Here is a 23,784-nt window from a genome sequence, read left to right as displayed (position 1 = left end):
GTTAATCACTGATGATGGCATAAGATGAAACTTATTTGAATGATGCCTAAACCCGTAAGAGAGTAGACAGATCCTGCAGAGTGATCAAGTGTTAACAGTTTAGCACTTACAAATGAGTAATAAAAGATTAGAGCAATAAAGGTTAAAGTTAAGAGAAGCATAAAGGCAATGAGGTGGTGAAATTGAACAATGCATCTGACCAAAATATTGGGAAAAAATGTAAAGTAACTTTTTATCAATTTTTCAAGTTGAATTTGATACACATATTCCCAAATTACTGTAATTAACAAAAAACAGTCATAAGTAATAAATACAATTTAAACATTGATATTACGTTTATACTTTCATCATAGTAACTTTATAATAGGAAAAAAAATTACATACATCTGTTTTGGATTTTTTTAAAACCATTTTCACTATTTTTTTTTTTTTGCTGATCATGAGACGAAGATGAAATTATTGATAAAATTTTAGCCCATTTCAATCATTTCACTGTGGGATTGTTTGTATGTAATATTAATTTAATTATTATTATTTTAAGTTTAATGAAATTATATAAGATGAAATAAGACAGTACAGTAAAACAAATAAGTTTATTTATTATATGATAAAATACAAAGTTCATTTTGATCAATAGAATTATTATTATACTATGTAAATTTATCGCTCTATAATGCAATAGACCAATTGAAAATATATTAGAAGTATTTAATTCCAATGTATTTCATTCATTTAATATAGGTACAGATTATCCTGAAACCCGACACTTCCACGACAAGAAAGAAAAAAATGTACAGCGTAAATAAGTTGACAGTTATGATTCACCTAAATCTGAAATCCCTGAAATGTTCGTGTTTAAATAGGAAATAAGTACAAATAGTTTAATAGGGTAGAAACGAGAATGTTTACAAAATATAGTATTAATCTCTAAACAAATTCTATATTTTGTTATTTAATTAATCAAAAAATGAAAGTGTACAGTGTATTTACCATTCTTTAATGCTTGTGACTTTGTTTTTACTTAGCTGTCAAAAGTTTTAAATTGTGTAAAAAATTTATTCAATGGGTCTAATGACAAGTGTAAAAAAGCATGTTTGCTTATTTAAATTTGTATTTATTTTAAACCAATTAAAGTTATGTTACTATTTTTTCTCCAAATTGACATTTTTTCAAACATTATTAAAAACAAATTTTTTCTTGTCGTGAGTGTGTATTGTATAGGATAGTTTGTACTAAGAAAATATATCAGAAATGAAATTTTAATACAATAATAGTAAAAGTGAGAATTGAGGACATTTGTCTTTATTTTAATACAGTTATAAAACATAAAATTTATCACTTTATTTTGAAGACCCTCTTTGAAGATGTTCTTTGGCAATTCCTCCCGTGGGTTCTGCATTAACTTTAACTGTACAAAAATTAATGCTAGCGGCAGTTAAAAACATTTTTGCTCCTATATACAACTTTTTTTTACATTTGTAGTAACGAAAATAGTTATTTTATATTTTATGTAACTTTGCCTTAATATTTATTCCTTAAGTATAAACAGGGACTTTTTTGTAATTTCTAGTTTTCAGATATATACAATACGCACAGTAACCATTTTACAAACAAAATTTAATTGCCATCTAAAACAGATGTAATACAATAAATATATTTCTATAATCAATCCTGTATAAATAAAAATTGAAAATGAAAAATGATATCACTGTTAATGGAAATGGCTCTAAACAATTTGCAGATGCGGTCATGTTACAGCAGTTATTAGCTGCTAGAACTATTTTAGGATAATACTCATTCCAAAATTTGAGAGATTTATAATCGAAACTGGAGGAATCACTCATGCTAAAATTCTTATCAATTAAAAAAATGCGAGGATTTTCTTTAGTGAAAGGATCCCATTGAATTGTTTTTTTACTTTGAACAGGAATAGAATATTTGGTAAAGTTGCCAAAGAGACCCATAACAATGTCTGATGTCTTTTTGTCGACAGTGTTCCAAATGACTTGAGGGGAAAGAGATGTCCAGTAGGGCATACCCCAAACAATAGGCAAATCATACTGATGCGGAACTGTAACCCAGTCTCTTACATCGGCTATTGGAGATGTTTTTAGCTTATAATCAAACCTGTATAAATATGTCGGACTGTATTTACTTACAAACATTCCAAATTCAAATGTGCTTGAGCCATATTTTTTATCTGTCGTAAAATCTATGTATTTCCTTCTGTAAATTGTTGGGTCTTCGGGGATCGAGGTAGGTGTATAATAAAATAAAATTGAATCTACTAGTAATTCTTCATTGAGCGTGCATGTTTCGTTATCAGTTACAGGTAGAGCATCGTCTATGACAGTTTGTCTAATTGTGTCATCAAACAGAGATTTTGATATATCTGCATTTATTGAATTCACATCTTCCATGTCTGTGTAACCGGCCATAAGGGGCACTCTATTGATGCGGCCGTCTTCGAGTAACTGTTTCGGATCTTCCTTTAAAAAAGGTTTTGTCACGTTTTTAAATAAGCCATCCACAATCGGGCCCCAATCATCAAATGCTAATGTCTTAGCAAAAAGAGTGGCCACTGGTGCATTTCTCAAACATGCCAGTAATTCAGCAGGCTCCTCTGAGCAATAGAACTCTTCCTTTAGGGAAAGAATCGCATTGGGATTGGGATTCTTTATCGCATTATGAATCATAAAGTTGCCGCTCATTGTTATCGCCCTGTGAAATTTTCCAGCGGATAGTTCGGATATGAGGTGAAGAGAAGTGCTTATGCTACCGGCGCTATGGCCCCAAAGTACTACATCAGTGGCAGAACCGTTGAAATGCTGTATGTGCTCTTGCACCCATTCCATCGCAGCGAGCTGGTCGAGAAGGCCGACATTTCCTGGAGCAGAATCATCCATCATTGAGAGAAAACCAAGAGCACCAAGCCTATAAGCTGGTGTGACAACAATCACCTATGAACAAATAAAATTATAAAAACACCTTGAAATTGTGAACATAAAATAGAGGCAAGTTTATTTTGTATGTAAGAAGATTGTTTTTGAAATAAATTGAGCTTTGACCATTTAAATTTCCAGTTTTCACACTTTTTTATTTTAAAAACAGAGAAGTTATCTTGTACATTAAAAAAATATCTTTATTTAAAACACTGAATGAAAATTTACATATAATTCACTAATTTCGTGGTCCGCTTCACCAATTAATATATTATAATTAATTAAGGTTTTTAGTTGAGATAAAAAGTCAATGGCACAAGCGGAAATTGAAAAATGGCAAAAAGGAGGGAAAATTCAAAAAAAGTGAGGTTGAGATGGGAAGTTGGTGTCCGAGTGGATCGAGGTCACGAAAGCTCAAGTGGTAGAGCAGCGGCGTATCAAGCCGAAGATCGTGGGTTCGAATCCCGCTCGTGCCATTGATTTTTTTATCTCAACTAAAAACCTTAATTAATTTACATATAATTGTTTGCTTTTTAATATACTTTTAATGTTTAGTGTTTTATTGTGTTGTTATATTTTAAAGTATAACATCTTTAAGTATGATTGTATAGACAATTTGTTAAAGGTGTTCGAAGGTTATTAATTATGAGATTGAACAAGCACCTAGTCTAAGCCTGACGATTTGTGTTATGTCCAAGTAAAACCGTCTATCTATCTACATTTTGAAATAAAAAAATTAACCCTATACTTAGTTTGATCTAACTATGGCTAGATTTATAAATTGCAGTGCAGCCTATGAGCAGATCAATCTGTAGTGTGATCATCTCTGATCACATCTCTACTAGTCTGCCTATTTTCACCGATTCCCTCCCCCCGTAATGTTTCAATATTTCACCATCTCAGCAGTACGTGTGTACATTACAGACAAAACCAACAAGAAGTGCTTTTTAAGATTTTGCCTTTTGTATGGGAATACTAGAAAGAAATCTTTGAAATCCCATGACCTACTGGAAAGAAATTAACTGCATTAAAACCTGTTACACCATTGAGACCCCAACAATTTTTGACACCTTAACAACTAGATTTCACATAGGTGGTCCTAGAATGACTAGATACCTTTTGCTTTATGGCAAGTGCTGTTGCATCCCAAAGATTAGGCGAGCCAACCATGAAATCTCCAGGGTGAAGCCAAATAGCAACTGGCCATCCAAACCCACGAGGCGTCTTACCTACAAATAATATCACGGTAAAGTACATAATAGTTAATATGCATATAATTTATTTACAATATGACATTAGCATTGAATACGAATATCAGGTTTCGTTGGAGAACATGCATATTAATTAAATTTATTTTAGTTGTATGTATAACAAAAAAAAATGCTTGTATGTTATTAATGAAATAATGAAAATACATTACCATCTGGAACATAGACATTAAGATAGAGGCAGTCTTCATTGAATTCCAGTGCTTTGCCTGGAAAAAGCCTTGTTGCTAGCTTGAGGACATCGTTGTTTTCAAAACTTTTTTTGTCTTGGAGGCAGGAAGGCATGTATTCTGTGGCATTTCTCACACCAGTCCATGATGGCCATGGATCTGTCTTGGGTGGTGCAAACCTTAGATCAACTAGAGGAGGATGGGCATATGGTATACCTATATTGAACAAAATGTTTAAAAAAACAATTAGTGTGAGCTTTTTTATAACTTACAGGATCATCTTCAATCATTTTGGTCTACCAAATGTGCTGGACAATCAAACTACAGGACATAATTTATGTAGAACATAAATATAGAATGTTTGTATTTTAACAATATTTGCATAATATTTTGTTGGTTTGTCTACTGTTTGATTTCCCATTATTCTTGGAATGTTTCTGTCACACCCTGTTTGGGCATTTTTTCATCTTCAGTGGATGTCTGTCTGTTGTCTGTTTCTCTCAAACTTTAAACAACAATTTCATCAAATGCATTACATTGCATTCTACAAACAAACTTTTCCACGACTTTTGAACTCAAATGTAATATTTTTAAGATTATTTAAAGTTGAACCAATTAATTAAACAAACATTTTTTTAAAATTAAATTATGTTTATTATGAAGAAATGTGTCTGTTTAAACTTATAATGTATATTTATATATCATTTCAAATATTATGGACTAAAATTTATATATCTGTTAATTTGCAGAAGTGTAAATGTGTTAATTAATAGGAAACAATTGGAATCCTCAATGTAAAGATTTATTGTAGTATTATTTGATTCAAAACACTGCGTTTGCATGTCTTTCTGGTTGGTTATGGTTGTAAATTTTGTATTAGTCAACATCACTCACCATAAAGAGTAAACTGTTCCAATGACTAACAGCATTATAAAATGTACAAAACCAAATAAAGCAAAATTGATAACTGACAAAAGTTAAGTTTGTTAAGTTAAGTGAAATGGAAAATATTTATGAGTTGATTTATGAAACATGCAAGGTCTGCTGTTTTAAATATTGTTTTGTTTTACTATTTGTACAAACATATGCATTATGTAATGAGATACAATATTTTTCATTTGCATATATCCTGAGGCAACCATTGTTGCTCGCCCTGCTTTCTGAATAGTTATTTTTGAACTATTCATAAGGAGGTCCCGGGGCCGACTCCGCTTCAATTGCCTTACTGGGTTGTAGTGATGGGTACTGTTGGACAGGGATGTGAGGATAGTTTTTCATGGAATGTGTAAAATTTTATTTACAAAGCGTATTTTAAGGTTGTTGTGGAGGGTGGTATTGAAAACTTAGTAGGGAGTGTTGACCATGATTCTGGGAACTTTGCGTTGGACAGACTGAATTTGTTGGATATTGATAGGTTTAACAGTGCCCAACAGTTCTAGAACATATGTCTAAATTGGTTTCAGCAATGTTTTGTAGTGTCAGTTTGTTTTTTGACAATATGTTAGATATCAATGAAGTAGTTTATAGGGAAGTCTGAAGCATCAGTTCAGTCTGTCTTTTTATTCATATCTGTTCTATGTCAAGCGTCCAAGATAGAATCCAAGGTAGAGTACACAGTCGGTTTTATGGATAGGAATGTTGTTGAGGAATATTGTGTGAGGAGTTTTGCTTCTGAGGGTAAACGTGACATGAGTGCATTTGTTTACATTAATTTTTATCCTCCAAAGTTTGCTCCATAAGGCTATTCGTTGGACATGTGCCTGGAGCTCCTCTGAGGCGACTGCAGGATCGAGATCAGAGGAAAGCACGGTTGTGTAGTCTGCAAAGGATGCAAGGAGGGTAGAGGCTGAAGTTGGGATGACTGAGGTGTAAAGGAGGTACAGGAGTGATCCTAGCACACTGCCCTGTAGCACGCCCGCTCCCAAAGGACAGTAGTCAAAAGTTAAGTTTAAAAAATTAAGTATTAAAATTTAAAAAATAAATGACGATATTTCTTGGGTTTCTTTTCGATAAGTAGACAACCATCAACCTCATTTTCTTTTTATCGGTAGCGATTTCGGAGGACATCGCCTCCCCTCATCAGTCTCGTTTTCTTGTGTTTCCAAAAAGAAAATGAAACTGATGAGGGGAGGCTGATGCCCCCGAAATCGATATCAATGAAAAGAAAATATGGTTGATGGTTGGCTAGTTCCTGAAAAGAAACGCAAGAAATATAAAATGTCAACAACTGGAAAAGAAGAGTAAAAAATATATCAATGACAAGTTGACTTTTTTTTAGTATATAGTCAATACTACATATTAAAACATAACCATGATTGCGTATTATAATATTTTTATAGCGCAAAGACATTAAAAAAACGTACACACGCACGAACGCACGCAGACCACCACCAGTAGCATTAAGCACGTACTCTAGTTATAAATTAAATAATAATTTCACGACACTATTTGATTAGTCATACAAAATTGCGCCATATTACCAAAGTGGTGTTACAAAGCAGTCGTTTTTAAATATTAAAGGGACTGTGCCTTTTATGCTACAATTGGTAGCAGATTTTTTTCTGAATTGTCGCGGCAAACTATTATGTGTGAAGAAATTATGGAACAGATCATAAGATCAGATCATTTTCTCGGTTCTTTTCCTCGCAGAACAATTAATTCCCTTTTAAATGTAAAACTGGCAGACGAGTAGTACCGCGTCCCGCCGAGTGCAATAACGGATCACGCGAACCGTTAAATGGAAATAGGGAAAGGGCGGATATAATCTCGAGAAAATTGCTTTTCCGCAAGGTCAGGTTTGGGAAGACCGTCTCTCCTGCTGATCGGTATACAATAAATTGAAAATTGCTATTTACGAGACTGCAACGGAGGTTGTTTCGTGAAGACCGCCTTCCATTACGTTAAAGTCTAAGTCACGCCAGATTTCACATTCTGACTTCAGAAAATGGCCGAATGAAACAACTGAGAACACCACAGACTTAACATTATTCATGATATTTACCATTCTCATATACTCTACTGCATGTTCAGTTTCAGAGGGATTAAATAACATTATTTTAACCAAACTTTATTGTAAATTGTATAATGGTCACATTCGACGCAAGATGAACAGTATTAACTTTAAACTAATTAATTAGGCATAAGCATAATGTTAACAAGGGAGACAGGATTGTTTTGGATAAGCGATGTGGAGTGAAAATGAACCCCCACTAGCTATGTACGTCATCAGTTTGCCTGTTGCTAATCGCTCTTGGGTTTGCCTATTCACTTTTGTTTTGTTTGTTTTTTGTCAACCGTTTTTCTTCTCATGCGTGGTAGCTATCTCTGTGTGAAGCACATTCTACTCACAATAATAAAGATGTAGCTACTGTGACATAAAACATGCCTAAACACAATTCTCAGATCATATAGTTAAACTTACGCTGGGGGGAAAAATCAAACTCAGGCATCATTCGGCCAGATTTAACTGACAATGAGATTCTGTTGTTTTTTGTTATTTATTTATACTTCCGCCAATTGCTGCGCTTAAGCAAATTGGATAATACCTCAGAGGACAAAACAAAATGAGTACAACAAAATATAAAAGATATAACATAAATAACAGAAAAGAGGAACTACTCAGTAGTGGTCACTACTACATATTATCATTAATAAAATTAATTAAGGTTTTTAGTTGAGATAAAAAAGTCAGTGTCACAAGCGGGATTCGAACCCACGATCTTCGGCTAGAAACGCCGCTGCTCTACCACTTGAGCTATCGTGACCTCGATCCACTCGGACATCAACTTCCTATCTCAACCCCACCTTATGAGTTTTCCCTCCTTTTTGCCATTTTTCAAATGTCGTGTAATCGGTTTGGATTCTCGACGACAATTGAAATGGCCACGGAGAGCTTTAGTGAAGTGTACTTCATATTAATTCTTTAAATTCACTAATTTCGTGGTCCGCTTGACCAATTAAATCATTACAATTAATTAAGGTTTTTAGTTGAGATGAAAAAAAGTTAATGGCACGAGCGGGATTCGAACCCACGATCTTCGGCTAGATATGCCGCTGCTCTACCACATGAGCTATCGTGACCTCGATCCACTCGGACACCAACTTCTCATCTCAACCCCACCTTTTGAATTTTCCCTTCTTTTTGCCATTTTTCAAAAGGTGGGGTTGAGATGAGAAGTTGGTGTCCGAGTGGATCGAGGTCACGATAGCTCAAGTGGTAGAGCAGCGGCGTATCTAGCCGAAGATCGTGGGTTCGAATCCCGCTCGTGCCATTAACTTTTTTTCATCTCAACTAAAAACCTTAATTAATTGTAATGATTTGATTGGTCAAGCGGACCACGAAATTAGTGAATTTAAGGAATTATCATTAATCACTTTCATTGTTACTCAGGAGGTCGCAAGGCCAGTGACTTGATAATTGTTTCTGAAACTTCTTGTAGCAGTTTTTTGCTACTTCAAGGACATGTTGGATATTAAGGTCATTGTGAATGTTAAGATTGGATACGTAGAAAGGAGCATTGACAATGATTCGAAGGATTTTAGATTGTAGGGATTGGATACGTTGGGGGTTGGAACATTAGTTGACTGAAATACTGTTATTAGAGGACAGGTTTTTACCTTTGAAATGCTAACCAACATCCAAAATTCTTTTGAATCTCTAGCCGAACCGATTTTATAAGCTACAAACTTATAATCTTCCTCTTTCTTTTCAGCACACTCTTTTATACCTATCTATTTTGGCAGGACACTGTCCGAGCAAAGGTTTTCCTCTCCATTGGAGGGACTTGTCATTTCAGTCCACTGTTATTCTTCTCCAGAGAGGACTTTAAAATTTATTTAAAAGGAAAGGTGTCGGTCCCGAAAACTAACGGACCAAATAATATATGTAGTAATAATCAATAAAATGTTTATCATTTAGGTATTAATCTGTAAAATTGTCCATTTAGCTTCAACCTTTTTAGGAATAGTTGGGTGGAGTCATCGCTTTGTCCCTCTCTCCTTATGGCCTAAGGTCAATCAATCAGTCAATCAGTGAACAACAATGCAGAATTACTAAAAATTGCAAACCAGGATTTTAATCATTCTACCTGCCGACTAAAGAAAAAATCAGACAAACCTACCACTGAAGACGGCCATACGCAGAAACGCGTCTGACATAGTAAATTAGCGACAATAGATATTCCAGGTTGTCGGAAACGACCGAATACAGGTTCATGCAACGTTCATTCAGCCAATGCAACTCCGACGATGATCTGCCAAACAGGACTTTAAGGGTAAATTCAGTAAAAATTTTACTTGTTACTTCACAAGTCCGTTTGCTTCAGTGAGCTGCCTTTTATTCTCTGTAGAAGGTGAAACATTCCAAAACTAGATAAAAAAGAGGGAAAGTTAAATTGCCGTCTTGAAAATCGAATGGCAATTTTATCTTTTAATTGTACGAGTTCAGGGGGTGAAATTTCTGCGTGAGGAAAATAGATTTGGGCAGCCGATGTGTGGGGGTTGCGGGATGTAATTTAAAGGCGGGAATCGTGATCGAAGCCACCCCTTCTGATCGTTAAGAGATTCTTTTTAGAACTTTCCTTGTTTCAACGAATATCGCGTGTAGCTTTAACGATCGGCCAAGTTTTTATCCCGCATTTTAAACAAAGAGGGAGGACTGGAGCGTGTCAATATTTCCAGCACCGCACTGCTCTGTCCCATGTCGCACACTTCTCTTAGTTAAAAAAAGAACACGTCTTGATGTATCATGTAAATAAAACCCGGCTGAAATTTACAGTTCAACTGTTTCAATATTTTGTCTCATGTTTTAACAAAATAAAGAAAGAACTAGTTGAAACAAAAGTTTGTGCAAAGTTTACTCAAGCAATTAATTGAACGAAATGGGATGAAGTGAATGATTCAACAAAAATTCCTCCTTTTCAGGGTAAATGAGAACTTGTCGTTAGTACTCTCTACTTTATCATTAATAGTTTAATTCTGAGATTAGCCCGTCCATTTTGCTTGTTTATTATCGGTTTCAGCTTCTCGCATTATTTTGTAACAACATAATGGGCGTGCATCTCTCTTTCAGTGTTCTTTAACTCTGTTGACATTTCTTCTTGGTTTGTTATGTTTATTAATTTTGTCTAATCTTCGGAGTTAAAGCGTTTTAATGAGCAAATGCTTTAACGAAACATTTATCGGTTTCAATCTCGACCACGGTTGCTTACTAGTTATATAACAAAAAAACATATGTTAATGATTTTCATGTTAACCGTTAAGTGATTCGCTTCGGTTAAAAATGTGCTTTTCCACATTGTTGAATATATTTACACTGATTGTACTCACAAATGTCACTTCACAATCACGCTGTTCACAACAGTTCAGGCGGATCTTCTGGGAAGGGCGAAGGCTCAACAAAACACGCGGTTGTCCTCAGGTCAAAAAGAACGATCCCGGTCAGAATGGTCACAACGGAACTCGAAGTTATGGAGTAACCAGTTGTCCCTCAGACCGACACGTGGCGTCCAGACGCCTGCCCACATCTTAATCAGCATTTCTTTAAAATAGTGTAAAACCTCTCATCTGCAAATATCTATGCGATAGTGTCCCCGTCACTCTGTTGGACTTAAACATTGTACAGTTTTGACAATAAAGTCTCTTCTTTTTTTGAGTCCTCTTCGAGCGATTAATGGCTCCCGGAATAGGGAGTAGCTTAAGTTTTGAAGTCGGGTCCATTTGTCCCGCAGTTGCGTCCATTTGACTCGGAACTTTCAGCGTGCACATCAGAGCTTTGATCGCAGTTCGAAGAAAACTCGTTAAAACGAGTCCGAAGAATTTCCTGCTGCGATCATTCGTCTCATCCCGGAGGAAACGTCCTGAAAATCGCTCAAGACAAAAGATAGAAGAACCAGCAATCTGGTGAAGAAGAACACTACCGTAGGAGTAAGTAGCCATCTTTCGCTTAAGCCTTCCAAATTAATCCTTCCTTCTAACAAGTCTCAAAAAATTCATTATAAAATAACAAATCAAGACTATGATCACATTCATTTCTTTGATAGAAACCCTTCGGAACTAGCCTTCTTTTGTAAAATTTTGAAACTGCATACAACCGTATTGTGTACAGAAACTATTATCGAAAGATATTACAACCAGAATGTTTTATTCATAAAAAACAAAAAGCATTTATAGCATTTCGCATGATATAAATCATTTACTTACTTTAATTAAACATTTGAAACAAAATTTCGCTGATTCAAGGTCATATGAAATTCTTAAAGAAGAGATAATGCAAACTAGACTCGATCCAAAAGAATCCCCGATAGAATTTGTTAACATAATTCCAGAATTACGAAATTTAGTTTACATTGGACCAACACCAGACGGACTAAATACAAACGTCTTGAAACAATTAATGACTAGGATAGATAAAGAAATTATATTTCACATTTTTAAATATTTACCTTCCCCATTAAGTAACCACATTATGATATGTAATCCAGAAACAATATATGAAGTTAGAAGCATAATATAAAACAAATGTTCTTTTGTATTATCAAACATCAACTACAATAAACAATAGTCTCACGTCCAACAGACATCATTTAACAAATTCCAATATCATAAACGACAACAACATCACTTTAACATTAACATTTAACGTTTAACCAGCGGGTTGATGCATTGGCAAAGGCGGCTGCTCTATCGGGAAACGACATCAAAGAGATCTCAGCCTGGGACATTGTATCGCATAATAGAGTCTTATTACGCAAGAAATGGCAAAGCGAGTACGTACAATCATCCAAAAGCAAAGGCATCTGGTACTCTGCCTCCCAACCAAACATCCAGCCTAAACCGTGGTTTTCAAACGTCAAAAGAAATAGAAAATTCTTTAGCCCTATATGTAGACTGAGGTTCAACCACAATAGACTCCCATCACACCTGCATAAGATAGGAATTACACAAACAAGCAAATGCTCGTGCGACGATACCGCAACGGCGGACGCAAACCATATCATACTGGGATGCCCACTGAAGACTACCGGAAGAGAACATATTTATAAAGCGCTCAAGAAATATAAAATCCCGCTCCCCACCTCAGTAATCTTAATTCTAAACTATACAAACTTTATTGAAGTACTAGATACCATATACAAATCCATCACCGATAACGACATAGATATTTAAGATATATAACGATCCTTGAGGCATGTTGGCGTCCGGGGGGGGGGACGATTCGGCTGGGGACCGTTGGGGGGACATCTCTGCGCTCTCAGGGCGCGTTATGCTCCGGACTGGGTGATGGTGTTGGACTTTTCCAAGGGTAGCTTTACCATGTAAGGTTTTTATCCACCACCATCGGGAGCAGTCTGTTATGTTGAGAATCTACCCGTTACAAATGGAGAGCCCAGGCCGGTCTCGGGCTGTAGATGGCTAGATGTACACTAGTTCAAGGCAAAAAAAAAAATCATTCGAAATTAACATTTGAAGATCAACCTAACTGCCAATAAAATAACAGACAATACTATAGAAAACCGAGTGATCCCAACGACCCAAATCATCCATTTAATAAAAACCGATCAGCGCATAAACATGATAGGCAAAACACAGTTTCTATGCGTTCCATAGGTATATCGCGAATGTCTGATTATTATCTCCCTACGAAGTGACTCATTGTGAGGAAACAAAACCGAATCATGCTGTTAAAGATAGACTGACTACATAAGAAAACACCATCGAAGTACTAACAGAAAAATTCGATCATTTTTTAGGACTAGGAAAAGAATCGAAAGGAAGCCCCTCCCCGAATATTAATTAAATTCTGTGAACCAATTATTACCAAATTTCACTGACGAACACGGACTGAAATGGTTAATAGGGGATCTTCTGAAAACTATATTATACCTACAGCAATACCCAAAGATACAATTTTATCAAATGACCCCTGCATAATTTCAACCCTCCCTGACAAAAAGAACGTTGAAATATCTCGCAATCTAAATTTGTACGAAATCTTTCAAACAGATGTAAAAGCAAAATTTTACCTCTTTCCTCTTTCGGACAAATATGACGTTTTGCTTGGGTATAGAACTATGCCAGATCTTATTTATAATTATTAATATTATTATAATAATATTATATTTATTAATTATACCAGTGAAACTTACATTCGAGCAACCCGAATTGAATAATAAATCAATTTATAAGTTAAATAAAAAATATATAAATAATAATAATAATATAAAAAACGAGGGAGCTTGCGATGTCAAATCCAGACATGTAATGGCCAGATGCCCCGAAATCTCAATACGCTCAGACTCGAGTGAAGTAAAGGAAGATATAGACTATTCTCACGATACAAAACTACAAAACAATGTAAAATACACCCCATTCTCTTAAAGAGACCTCGGATATTTTCCGAAAACCTTGTATCTGTTCAGATGAGGATGTTACTCGCACTGCTTCTCCTCACTCTAGCGACACGGGCGATCAGTAGAAATGTCTTGACGAATGGACCTGGGATTGTTGCTATTCAACTACGGCAAGCAAACATAATGCAGATATGTACTCCGACGATAAAGATAAACGCCATCCAAAGCAATTCTTTTCGTTTACAGCATAATGTTGAAAATCAAATGGCCATTAGCAAAAAATTAATTGACCAATTTAATCGTGACATTCAGACTGTAGAAAACAATAACCCTGGAGTAGTCATCTAGATATAAACAAGTGGGGGAGACAAATGCTGATGGGATTTGGGATGTGTAAACCCGGTCAATTTTACTTTTGTGAATAGAAAATATTTCAGGTACGGTGTCTACAAATGCTGAGACAATTGGTAGGGCTTTTTTGTGGAGCCAGTAGTTAGTGGTTAGAACTAACTCGGCCAGTGAGGCCAGTATCTTTGGAAGAATTACGCTTTCTGTTCTATGTAAAGTAATTATCCTATTAATGGCGAGATTCTTAATACGAATCTTTAGGGGAGGCTCGGCCGCGTCGGCGTATAGTGATATGCGAGAAAAGCTTTGAAGACAACCCAATATTCGTCTCAAACATTTATTAATGAAAATTTGGATCTTATTTATGTGGGTGTCTGCTGCTTGCCCGAAAAACACTGCTCCAAAATCTATCATTGATCTGATAGACGATCTAAAAAATAGAAGACCTGTGAAAAGATCTGCCCCTATTGTGAGCTTGTGAAACAACGGAGTATATTGAACAGCTTTTCTCCCTTTGCCAGAATTGAATGAATTTGGCCTGACCAGTTTAATTTGAGTCAAAGTTAAGACCAAGGAACTTAGCTTACGACTTAACTGGAAAACTATATCCGTCTATTTGAACTGTGTCAGAAGCCCATGCTTTCGCGTGAGTGGACATACGTACGATTTTTCCTGTGAGATGTCCAGGCCTTTTATATCTAGCCATTTCTTAAATTCGGGAATGAACTCGGCTAACTTATCTTTGCATTCCAGAATGTTTTCCCCTCTTGAATATAGACAAATGTCGTCTGCATACTGAACTATCCGGATGCTGGGTGGAACAATACCTGGTAAGTCCGCAACGTATACTCCGTACAAAAGGGAGCTGAGGATACCTCCCTGTGGGAGACCTTTGAAGGATTTGAATGAACCTTTCAGTGCCACATTCATGTTTATGGTGATTGATCTGTCCGAAATCACGGCCATTATATTTTGTACAAAGTCTTCTGGGAGGACTATCTCTTTAAGCCTTCTGCCTATCTCGAACAAATCCACGTTATCATATGCTCCGCCTACGTCCAAGAAGAAAGCTAGGACGCTTTCATTCACTGACAAGCTCATGTAAACGTCACTAATAAAGTATAATTGCGCGTCTGAAACCGACCTGTTCCTTCTGAAACCAAACTGCGTCTCTGGGAGCAGAAAATTTTTTTCCAAACACCATTCAAGACGAGCTTTGATCATTCTTTCGTAGGACTTTAACATACACGACAACAAAGAAATTTTTTAGGATTTATAATTGTCTTGAGGCTTACCCTGTTTTTTAATCAAAATGACCATTGTGTCTTTCCACGCATTAGGTACGGCTTTCTTTAACCACGATTCATTGAATATGCCTAGAAAGACTATCTTGGCAGATTTGTCTAATCTATAAATCATGGAATATTGAATTAGATCGAATCCTGGAGCTGTATTTTTCCTGTTTTTTAACGCTGCTTCCAACTCATTTATTGTGAATTGCGCCATCATAGTCGTGTTCCGACCCGGGTGTTTACGTTCATATGGGAGACGAGAGAGATGGGTCCAGGAGGACATAAACTATCTAGATGTAGATGTAGATGTAGATGTAATATTTCAGGGTATGGTATACTGCGCCCTTTGAGAGCTATTGTATCCCCCGTTCTCTGCCTAAAGCACATCGGTGAGTCCTATTTCATCAAGAAACTTGATTAATAGGCGCGGTTTTAATGGTTGAAGCTCTTCTATGGTCACATTGTACATCCCAAAACATTTCCTCCTGCGGGCTAATGTAGCTCCGCAGTTTGTTAGTAAGTGTGTTGGTGTCTCTTCTGCTTCCTTGCAGAATCTACATGTGCCATCTTGGATTGTTCCAATTTTCTTTAGGTGTCCATTTAATCTACAGTGTCCTGTTAGGAATGCTGTTAGGATTCGCAGTCTGTTCCTGCTTCCTTTGACACATTCTGTGATTTCTTTCTTGCCAAAATTGGTTAGAAGATTCTTGGATTGTCTAGTCCAATGAGTGAATTCCATTGTTCCTTCATTTTCATTTTGTCCTTCTGTCTGAGATATTCGTTAATAGTGCGGATTCCTATGCCCCAGAAGGGTTCGGGTCCTATCACCGGTGTGGCAGCCCCTTTCCTTGCAAGGGTATCCGCTTTCTCATTGCCTTCTACTCCCATGTGTCCTGGGACCCAGCAGAGGCTGACTTTATTCTGCATACCTAGTGTGTTTAATTTGTTTTTGCAGTTCAGCACCATCCTTGAACTAATGATACTTGAGCTTAGTGCTTTGATGACTGCTTGACTATCTGACATGATAGCTATATTCTTGTTTTTGTTAAAGTATCTATAAGTTCAGTCGTCCATTGACCGCAAACTACAGGTAGATTCTTTATAGCTTTAAGCTTATTCCAGATTGTCTTAATTGGAGTGTTTTTGTTTAAGGATGAGCAGAATTTTTTCCATGAAGCGAATTTGGCGTTTCTAATGACGCTGTTAGACTCTTTCTGGATATCCTTTAAGGCTTCATAGTTGTCGAAGGAGTGATTTGACTTATAGTCTTTATATGCTTTTTTTCCTTCTTTTTATTATAGCGTCGCAATCCGAGTTCCACCAGGTCTTGCATGAACTTTTTGAGTGTTTGTACCCTGGTTTTTTTAAAAGGTATGGTTTTCATACTGATTTTCGACATAATGTCTACGAATTGTTCGTAATTCAAGAGTGTGCCTTTGTTGAGCTTAATTTCTTTCTCCCACAAGTCACCATATTCTGCCCAGTTTGCCTTGTTCGTGTTCGATTTACCATGAGACTTAATGGGACAGCATCGGATTTTGTCTCGAAAAAAGGAGAAATAGATTGGTAGGTGATCAGAACCCATAGGGTCTTCAAGCACCATCCTACGACAGGAGAAATATCGGGTGACACCAAAGTTATATCAACGGCTCAATTCTTTTTTGACCTTGGAGACCCAATCCTTGTCATCCGTCATTGGCAAATATCACGCCATTATGTTCGATCGCTTCTAGAAAGTTTTCACCTTTTTTGTCAATCCAGTCCGACCCAAATGCAATACGATGTAAATTGAAATCACCAGCGACCAAGAAAGGTTTGGGGAGACTTTTGAAAAATTTGTTCCACTCACTCAACTGTTTGTTTTCCGAAGGGGGCACATAAACACAGACAACTGTGAGGGGAGTCAAATTGCTATGTATGATTCGGATACTGATTGCGAACTGATGAAGCTTGTTGCCTGTGAGATTGAAGTCCAGCTGAATTTCCTTTTTTATCAAGATACTGACACCACCATAGCCATCGCTTCTATCTTTTCTAAAAGTGATATCCTTCGAATTTACAAAATGAGGAAGGGGATAGCCATGACAAAAAGGCCAAATTAACCTGCTTTGCACGCATTAATACATCTAGGCTTCCTTTTTTGGTCTTGATCGAGCGTGAATTCCATTGCAAACGTTTTAAATTAATGGTGTCGGAATTGATCATAAAAGGTGTGAAGTATGAAAGGGTACAAAATCGAGTCTGTAAGTCCGTCAGACAAAAATTTAATTTTATTGACCTTCGTTATTTTACAATTGGGAAACCTGTAATTGTACATATATATACATATATCTACAAACAAACATATACGCATAATTACGAACATGTACATACATAGATACAAATACATATACATACTCATTTGTTACTTCTTTTTTTAAATTTATTTACTTAATTATTGATTCGTCCCTTTTGGAAAACGGGTAGGCTCATTACGCTACTTTGTATTATACTCTTTAAGTTTGTGGACGAAAAAATATCCCCTTTTTGCGAGTCTTTAATTAAGTTAATTACTCGTAAGACAAATGAGAGCAAAGTTTGAACTTCTCTCATCATCATTCTCTTTTGGACGACATGGGTTATGGGGAATTAGTCCTCCTGGGATATCTATAGTGCTGGAGTTAGAGGGCTGTACAGCCTTTTTTGTACATGAGCCATGTCTTCTCCAGGAGGAGAGGTCATTCTTCTCTTACGAGAAATATTATTTTTAATTCCCTAATTTCGTGGTCCGCTTGACTAATTAATATATTACAATTAATTAAGGTTTTTAGTTGAGATAAAAAAGTCAATGGCTCGAGCGGGATTCGAACCCACGTTCTTCGGCTTGATACGCCGCTGCACTACCACTTGAGCTATCGTGACCTCGATCCAATCGGACACCAACTTCCCATCTCAACCCCACCTTTTGAATTTTGAGATGGGAAGTTAGTGTCCGAGTGGATCATGATAGCTCAAGTGGTAGAGCAGCGGCGTATCAAGCCGAAGATCGTGGGTTCGACTCCCGCTCGTGCCATTGACTTTTTTATCTCGACTAAAAACCTTAATTAATATTAAAAATAAAACAGAACACGTAAATTAAATCAAACCCGAGACAACATAGAAATTTCCAAAGGAGAAATTCTTTACGAGACACACAGTTTGGAAAAGCAAAACCTAAATATAAAAAGGGAACTATTCTCACGATAGAAAACTAGACACAATTCAAAGAAAACAATGTAAAATACACCCCAGTCTCTTAAAGAGACCTCGGATATTTTCAGAAAACCCTTTATCTGTTTAGATGAGGATGTTACTCGCACTGCTTCTTCTCACTCTAGCGAAACGGGCCAGACCAGTACAATAACTGTCTTGACGAACGGACTTGGGATTGTTACTATTCAACTACCGCAAGCAAACATAGTAGCTTTATATATATATTATCTATAAGCATTATCTTTATATATAAACTATACATTTATACATGTATTGACTTGGACGTAATAAAAAACGAATTAGAATATACACGAGACCTAATAAATTACAAACTGAACAAATCAGACTCACTTTTGGCATTATATCAATACACAAAGAAGATATTCGACCATTAACAGTGAAACCAAAACAACTGGTCAAAACGAGGGCTTATTAATGGTTTAGGAAAAGCATTATCTTGGATTACCGGAAATATGGACTCCGACGGTAAAGTTATCCGCCATCCAAAGTATTTCTTTTCGTTTACAGCATAATGTTGAAAATCAGATGGCCATTAGCAAAAAATTAATTGACCAATTTAATCGTGTCATTCAGACTATAGGAAACAATAAAAGAACATAAAACTCATTAGCAAATCCTTTATTAAACCATTTAGAAATAAGCAAAATGTATAATGCTATATTTGTAAATCTTGTATTGTTAGAAACCAAAATTTTATTACATTTATTTTTTATTATTTATTAATTACATTTATACGTCCAGTCTTAGTACGGCCTGGCAATTAACCAAAGTACATTGCTCTCTTATGAAGAACGAACTTTATTATTTTATTTAGAAATCGTGAGATGCGGTCTGGTGTGAATGTAGGTTTCAGAAAAACATTTTCTTTATCGTGCCAACGTTTCGATCTTTATTGTTTATCTTTATTATCTCAAAGAAGCCGACGCCTTATACAAAAATGTCTTTTCTATACCGACATCCTTCCCCACCCCTTCAAAATCCAACGTATATAAACACAAAATAGCAAAATCTCACTGGCACTCTCGACACGACACGCAAGAATGGCACAATTACACAGAAGAAATACTTTGATTGAATATATAAAAAATATATTTTGCATTGTATAAATTCACTTTTCCACATCCAAAATGTAATTGTAATATGTAAACAATGTTTGTAAATCCCAGGCCCTGAAGATGATCTCAATAAAGATGGAAACGTTGGCACGATAAATAAAATGTTTTTCTGAAACCTACGTCACACCAGACCGCATCTCACGATTTCCAAATAAATATCGATTAACGGTCACTAATCACCACACATTTATTATTTTATTGACGTACCTTTACAAAGCTCCATCCTTGGCACATATTTAATATTATCTTATCCCATAAATAAAAAGGATCATGTAACAACAACATATACCCATCTTTAATCCTTAAAGTGAATGATGACCTATTTACTGCTACTTGCATATATATAAGTAATCAAAATTATTGTAGCAACAAATCAAAAATTAATAATAATTGTATTAAACGAATTATTGCAAATGAAAACCTTTTTGATTGTAAATATGTCTACACACCAAGCGTTTATCAAATATGTATCATTAATATACTTTTATTTAGCTTTTAAAACTAAAACAATTGTAATTTAAAAAAATGTGAATGATACAATATTCTTATTTAAGACTACTTTAATTAAATTAGACAAAAATGAAGTATTGTTAAATTTAAAAGAAAATGTACACCAATATTTAAAGAATGGAAAGTTATGTTTACATCACCCGCCATGTATAGAGTAGCGAAGGCTAATATATTTTTTGAAAACTTACGAAGCCTAAATGTAAAAATGCAACCATTGGAACTATTAGAAGATGTTCCCACGACATTTTCAACAATTTATGTTTATGTTGTAATACGTAATGGCATTCTGACAATACTCTTTTGTTTATTTTCGCCGACACCGTAAAGAAGACAAACTACTTTCACGAGAGGCACAACTAACTCATAAAGAAGAACCTCATCAAGAAGTGGCAACTAGTCAACACCTGCGTCTGCTTTTACAGAACTGCCTTTTTTTCTCGCGGGAGCTTCGAACTAGGGTCGGAGGAGTTATGGAGTAACCAGTTGCCCCTCAGACCGACACGGCAGCAAAGTCGAGGGGGTCCAGACGCCCCTATCTTAATCAGCATCATATCTAAAATAGTATAAAAACCCTTATCCCCAAATATCCAGGCCTTACTCGTGCGACAGCCTTCTCCCCGTCATTCTGTCGGCTTAAACTTAAACATTGTACAGTTTTGACAATAAAGTTTCGTTTTTTTATATGTATAATACGTATTTATATATAATAATATACACTGTATTTGGGTTGATTGCGGTTAAATTTAGAATATGATAGTTGGGAAACTGTTTATATGTTTCTTTCCCTTTCTCCCGAGACAATACTACCCCTTCTACCTCCCCTAAATATTTCCCTGCATCTTGCTGTGGCCGTCGAATATTATAAAAGAATCGTAGTATGAAAATAATCAAAATATAAAGAAAAAAAAACTCAAAAAATATATTAAGCCGCAGAGCTCAAATATTAAGAATATGAAAAAACAAAATGATGATAATATTAAAAAATTCTCTTCACTGAAATCTTAGAATGCAGGTATTGGGTTGTCAGGAAAATAATACTGGTTTTCATGTTTTCCATCAATTACCTTTCTGTATAACACACTGTTCACGTTTGATGTATTATGCTTTTGCACGAATGCCAACACTTTTTAATCCTCTTCCAAACAAAAATGTTTGTTTATCTCAGTAGCATTTCGTTGCTTATGAAAAATTCAGTCCTGACTGAGGATGTCAACGAGTGATTTTCGTGTAATTTCGTTTTACGAGTTTAAACTCGTTCGGAACGGTGCCCAAACGGCCAGAAACTAAAGTCGGGGGCGGTGGCAGTGTGAGTGAGAGCAGCAAGAGAGTTCAGATAGATTAAAAAACTTAAACATTCTAGTGGTCAAACTTTTATTTACGTAGGTGGTGTTCTCGGCGTATAGGTTTGTTTGCACTGCGTAAACTGCGGATTGTAAATTGCGAGATAGGTAGTGATTTATCTTCGCATACCGGCGTAGAAAGTAGTAGAAAGATTCATTAATTACAGAGCATTTCTAGCGAAAAGTTAATGTGGAGAACATGTCATCCCTGAGATGAGACCCACCGCAAACCCCGTGAATATTTCTAGGAGTAGGTTGAAATAAATGTTCAATGAAACTGGTCCATGAAGAACGTCTTGCTTGCTTGAAAACTTACCTAACTTTGGCCTTTAGACGTTTGTAAGTTGTTAAATTAATGTTATTTCGGGTTCGTTTAAAAATCCTTAAAGCTCGTTTTTGTTTTTTAGGGCTTGTGAGCAGTATTTGTTCAACCAAGGGACGAGGGGACTAGGAACTTTCCCTGTCGATTTTGAAATGCTTTTATTTGCTGCCGAAATTATTGCATCTGTGAAATTCTGAACTGCTTTATTTATATCAACGGGGGTGGAAATCTTGGGAAGTTTTAAATAATTCTGATACTTATTCCAATCTGCCTTGTTCGTTTGCCATTTCGGTTTTTTGGTTAGTCTTTGAGAAGTTTCCACTTTTTCGATAACGATGGACATGTGGTCGCTGTCATATAGGTTTTGAGATACTTGTCATTGAACATGTATCCAGATCAAGGGGCTACAAAATGCAAGGTCAATATTAGAATGTTAACAAGTGGAACTACATAAATATTTAAATCGTTTAATCATTTAAAAGAACTAGATATAAATCATTTCTAAGTTATTCCACTAAATTTCCCCCTGGTTATTTATGTGCATTGAAATCCCCACAGATTAAGAAAGGTGTGGGTAGTTGAGAAATTAAATTCGAAAATTAATGTTCTTCAAAGGGTTGGCCGGGAGGTAGGTAAATAGAGACAATTGCAAACTTAAAGGGAAAATCAAGCTGAATCGAAACAGCTTGCAATATTGTATTTAATGGAACAATCTTAAAACTTTTTTTTTCTATTTTTATTACAATCTGTAATTATTATTTACAATATGTAATTTGCGGATACATGAACTTATGTACAACTATTTACATTGACGGGAGAAAATAATCAATGTTATCCTCCCTCTTCACTATCGGACAGGGCTTGGGCAAGACTATTTGGATGGTGGGAGAGTTTTCTGTGAAATTTGGTAAATTTTTGGGGAATAAATTTTTGGATATAAGGAATTTGAAGGTCGTTGTGGAGGGTATCATTTGAGAAATAATAAGGAGCATTTACAATGGATCTGAGGACTTTAGGTTGAAAGGATTGGAGACGTTGGATATTGGAAAGTTTAGCGGTTCCCCACAGTTCTATTCCGTACGTCCAAATCGGTTGTAGTAGTGTTTTGTAAATTGTAAGTTTGTTTTTTGTCGATAGTTTAGACTGTCGTCCTATAAGTCTGTGCAGTAGACCATACCGTCTGTTTAGGTTTTGTCGTTTCAGTCGTGTATGTTAATTCCACGTTAGTCGTGAGTCTAGGTGGAACCCAAGGTAGCGAACGCAGTCGGATTTGGGGATAGGAACTTGTTGTAGTATATCGTGAGAGGAGGTTTGCTTCGGAGTGTAAATGTGACATGGACGCTCTTGCTTTCGTTTATCTTCATTTTCCATTGTCTACACCAATCTGCTATACATGAGATATATTCCTGCAGATCTTCCGAAGCAACCGCAGGATCGGAATTGGAGGATAGTACAGCTGTATCATCGGCGAAGGATGCAAGTAGGGTGGTAGGTTTAATGGGAATATCTGCAGTATAAAGGATGTAGAGGTCCGAGCACACTGCCCTGCGGTACTCCCGCAGCCAGAGAGCAGTATTCGGAGTAATCTGATCCTTGTCGGACCCGAAAGAACCGCTCTGTTAGATAAGAGCGGAGGATTAGGTAAAGAGTATTTGGAAGGACACGCTTTAATTTTTAATTTTTTAAATTTCCCTAACCATCCCTAAATGTTAAAACTAAGGGAGTTTTCTATGAAAATTGCAACACCACCTGATACTCTCAATGGGGATGAAAAAATTTTGTTTACAATTTCATAACCTGGATAGAATACGTTTTGGTTGTTTTTAAAATGTGTCTCTTGTTGACATAAAATTTTAGGTACTGTGTCTTTCAATA

The 23,784-nt window shown here is 36.0% G+C and overlaps 1 protein-coding gene and 1 non-coding gene across 4 annotated transcripts in view; both read right to left on the bottom strand.

Moving 5' to 3' along the window:
* Positions 1 to 627: 627 nt before the first annotated feature.
* LOC106666937 (cholinesterase 2) overlaps positions 628 to 23,784 on the bottom strand; it is a 41,902-nt gene continuing 18,745 nt past the window's right edge. Inside the window, exons 1-4 of one of the 3 annotated variants that reach the window (XM_024226278.1) lie at positions 10,708 to 11,335; positions 4,363 to 4,596; positions 4,059 to 4,171; positions 628 to 2,960 (exon numbers count right to left, since the gene is read on the bottom strand). In XM_024226278.1, the coding sequence (XP_024082046.1) occupies positions 1,629 to 2,960; positions 4,059 to 4,171; positions 4,363 to 4,495 (1,578 nt within the window). In that variant the 5' untranslated portion in view covers positions 4,496 to 4,596; positions 10,708 to 11,335 and the 3' untranslated portion in view covers positions 628 to 1,628. Of the gene's footprint in view, positions 2,961 to 4,058; positions 4,172 to 4,362; positions 4,597 to 5,274; positions 5,344 to 10,707; positions 11,336 to 23,784 lie in introns of those variants that run through there. The other 2 variants (XM_024226279.1, XM_014394490.2) reach the window with 2 other exon arrangements.
* On the bottom strand, positions 8,072 to 8,144 carry Trnae-uuc. Its single transcript has one exon. It is a non-coding gene; the product is annotated as a tRNA-Glu (tRNA).

Source organism: Cimex lectularius, unplaced genomic scaffold (genome assembly GCF_000648675.2).
Source record: "Cimex lectularius strain Harlan isolate CLEC.00 unplaced genomic scaffold, Clec_2.1 scaffold115, whole genome shotgun sequence".
Lineage (NCBI taxonomy): Eukaryota > Metazoa > Arthropoda > Insecta > Hemiptera > Cimicidae > Cimex > Cimex lectularius.
This window is presented reverse-complemented; position numbering and strand designations above follow the sequence as displayed.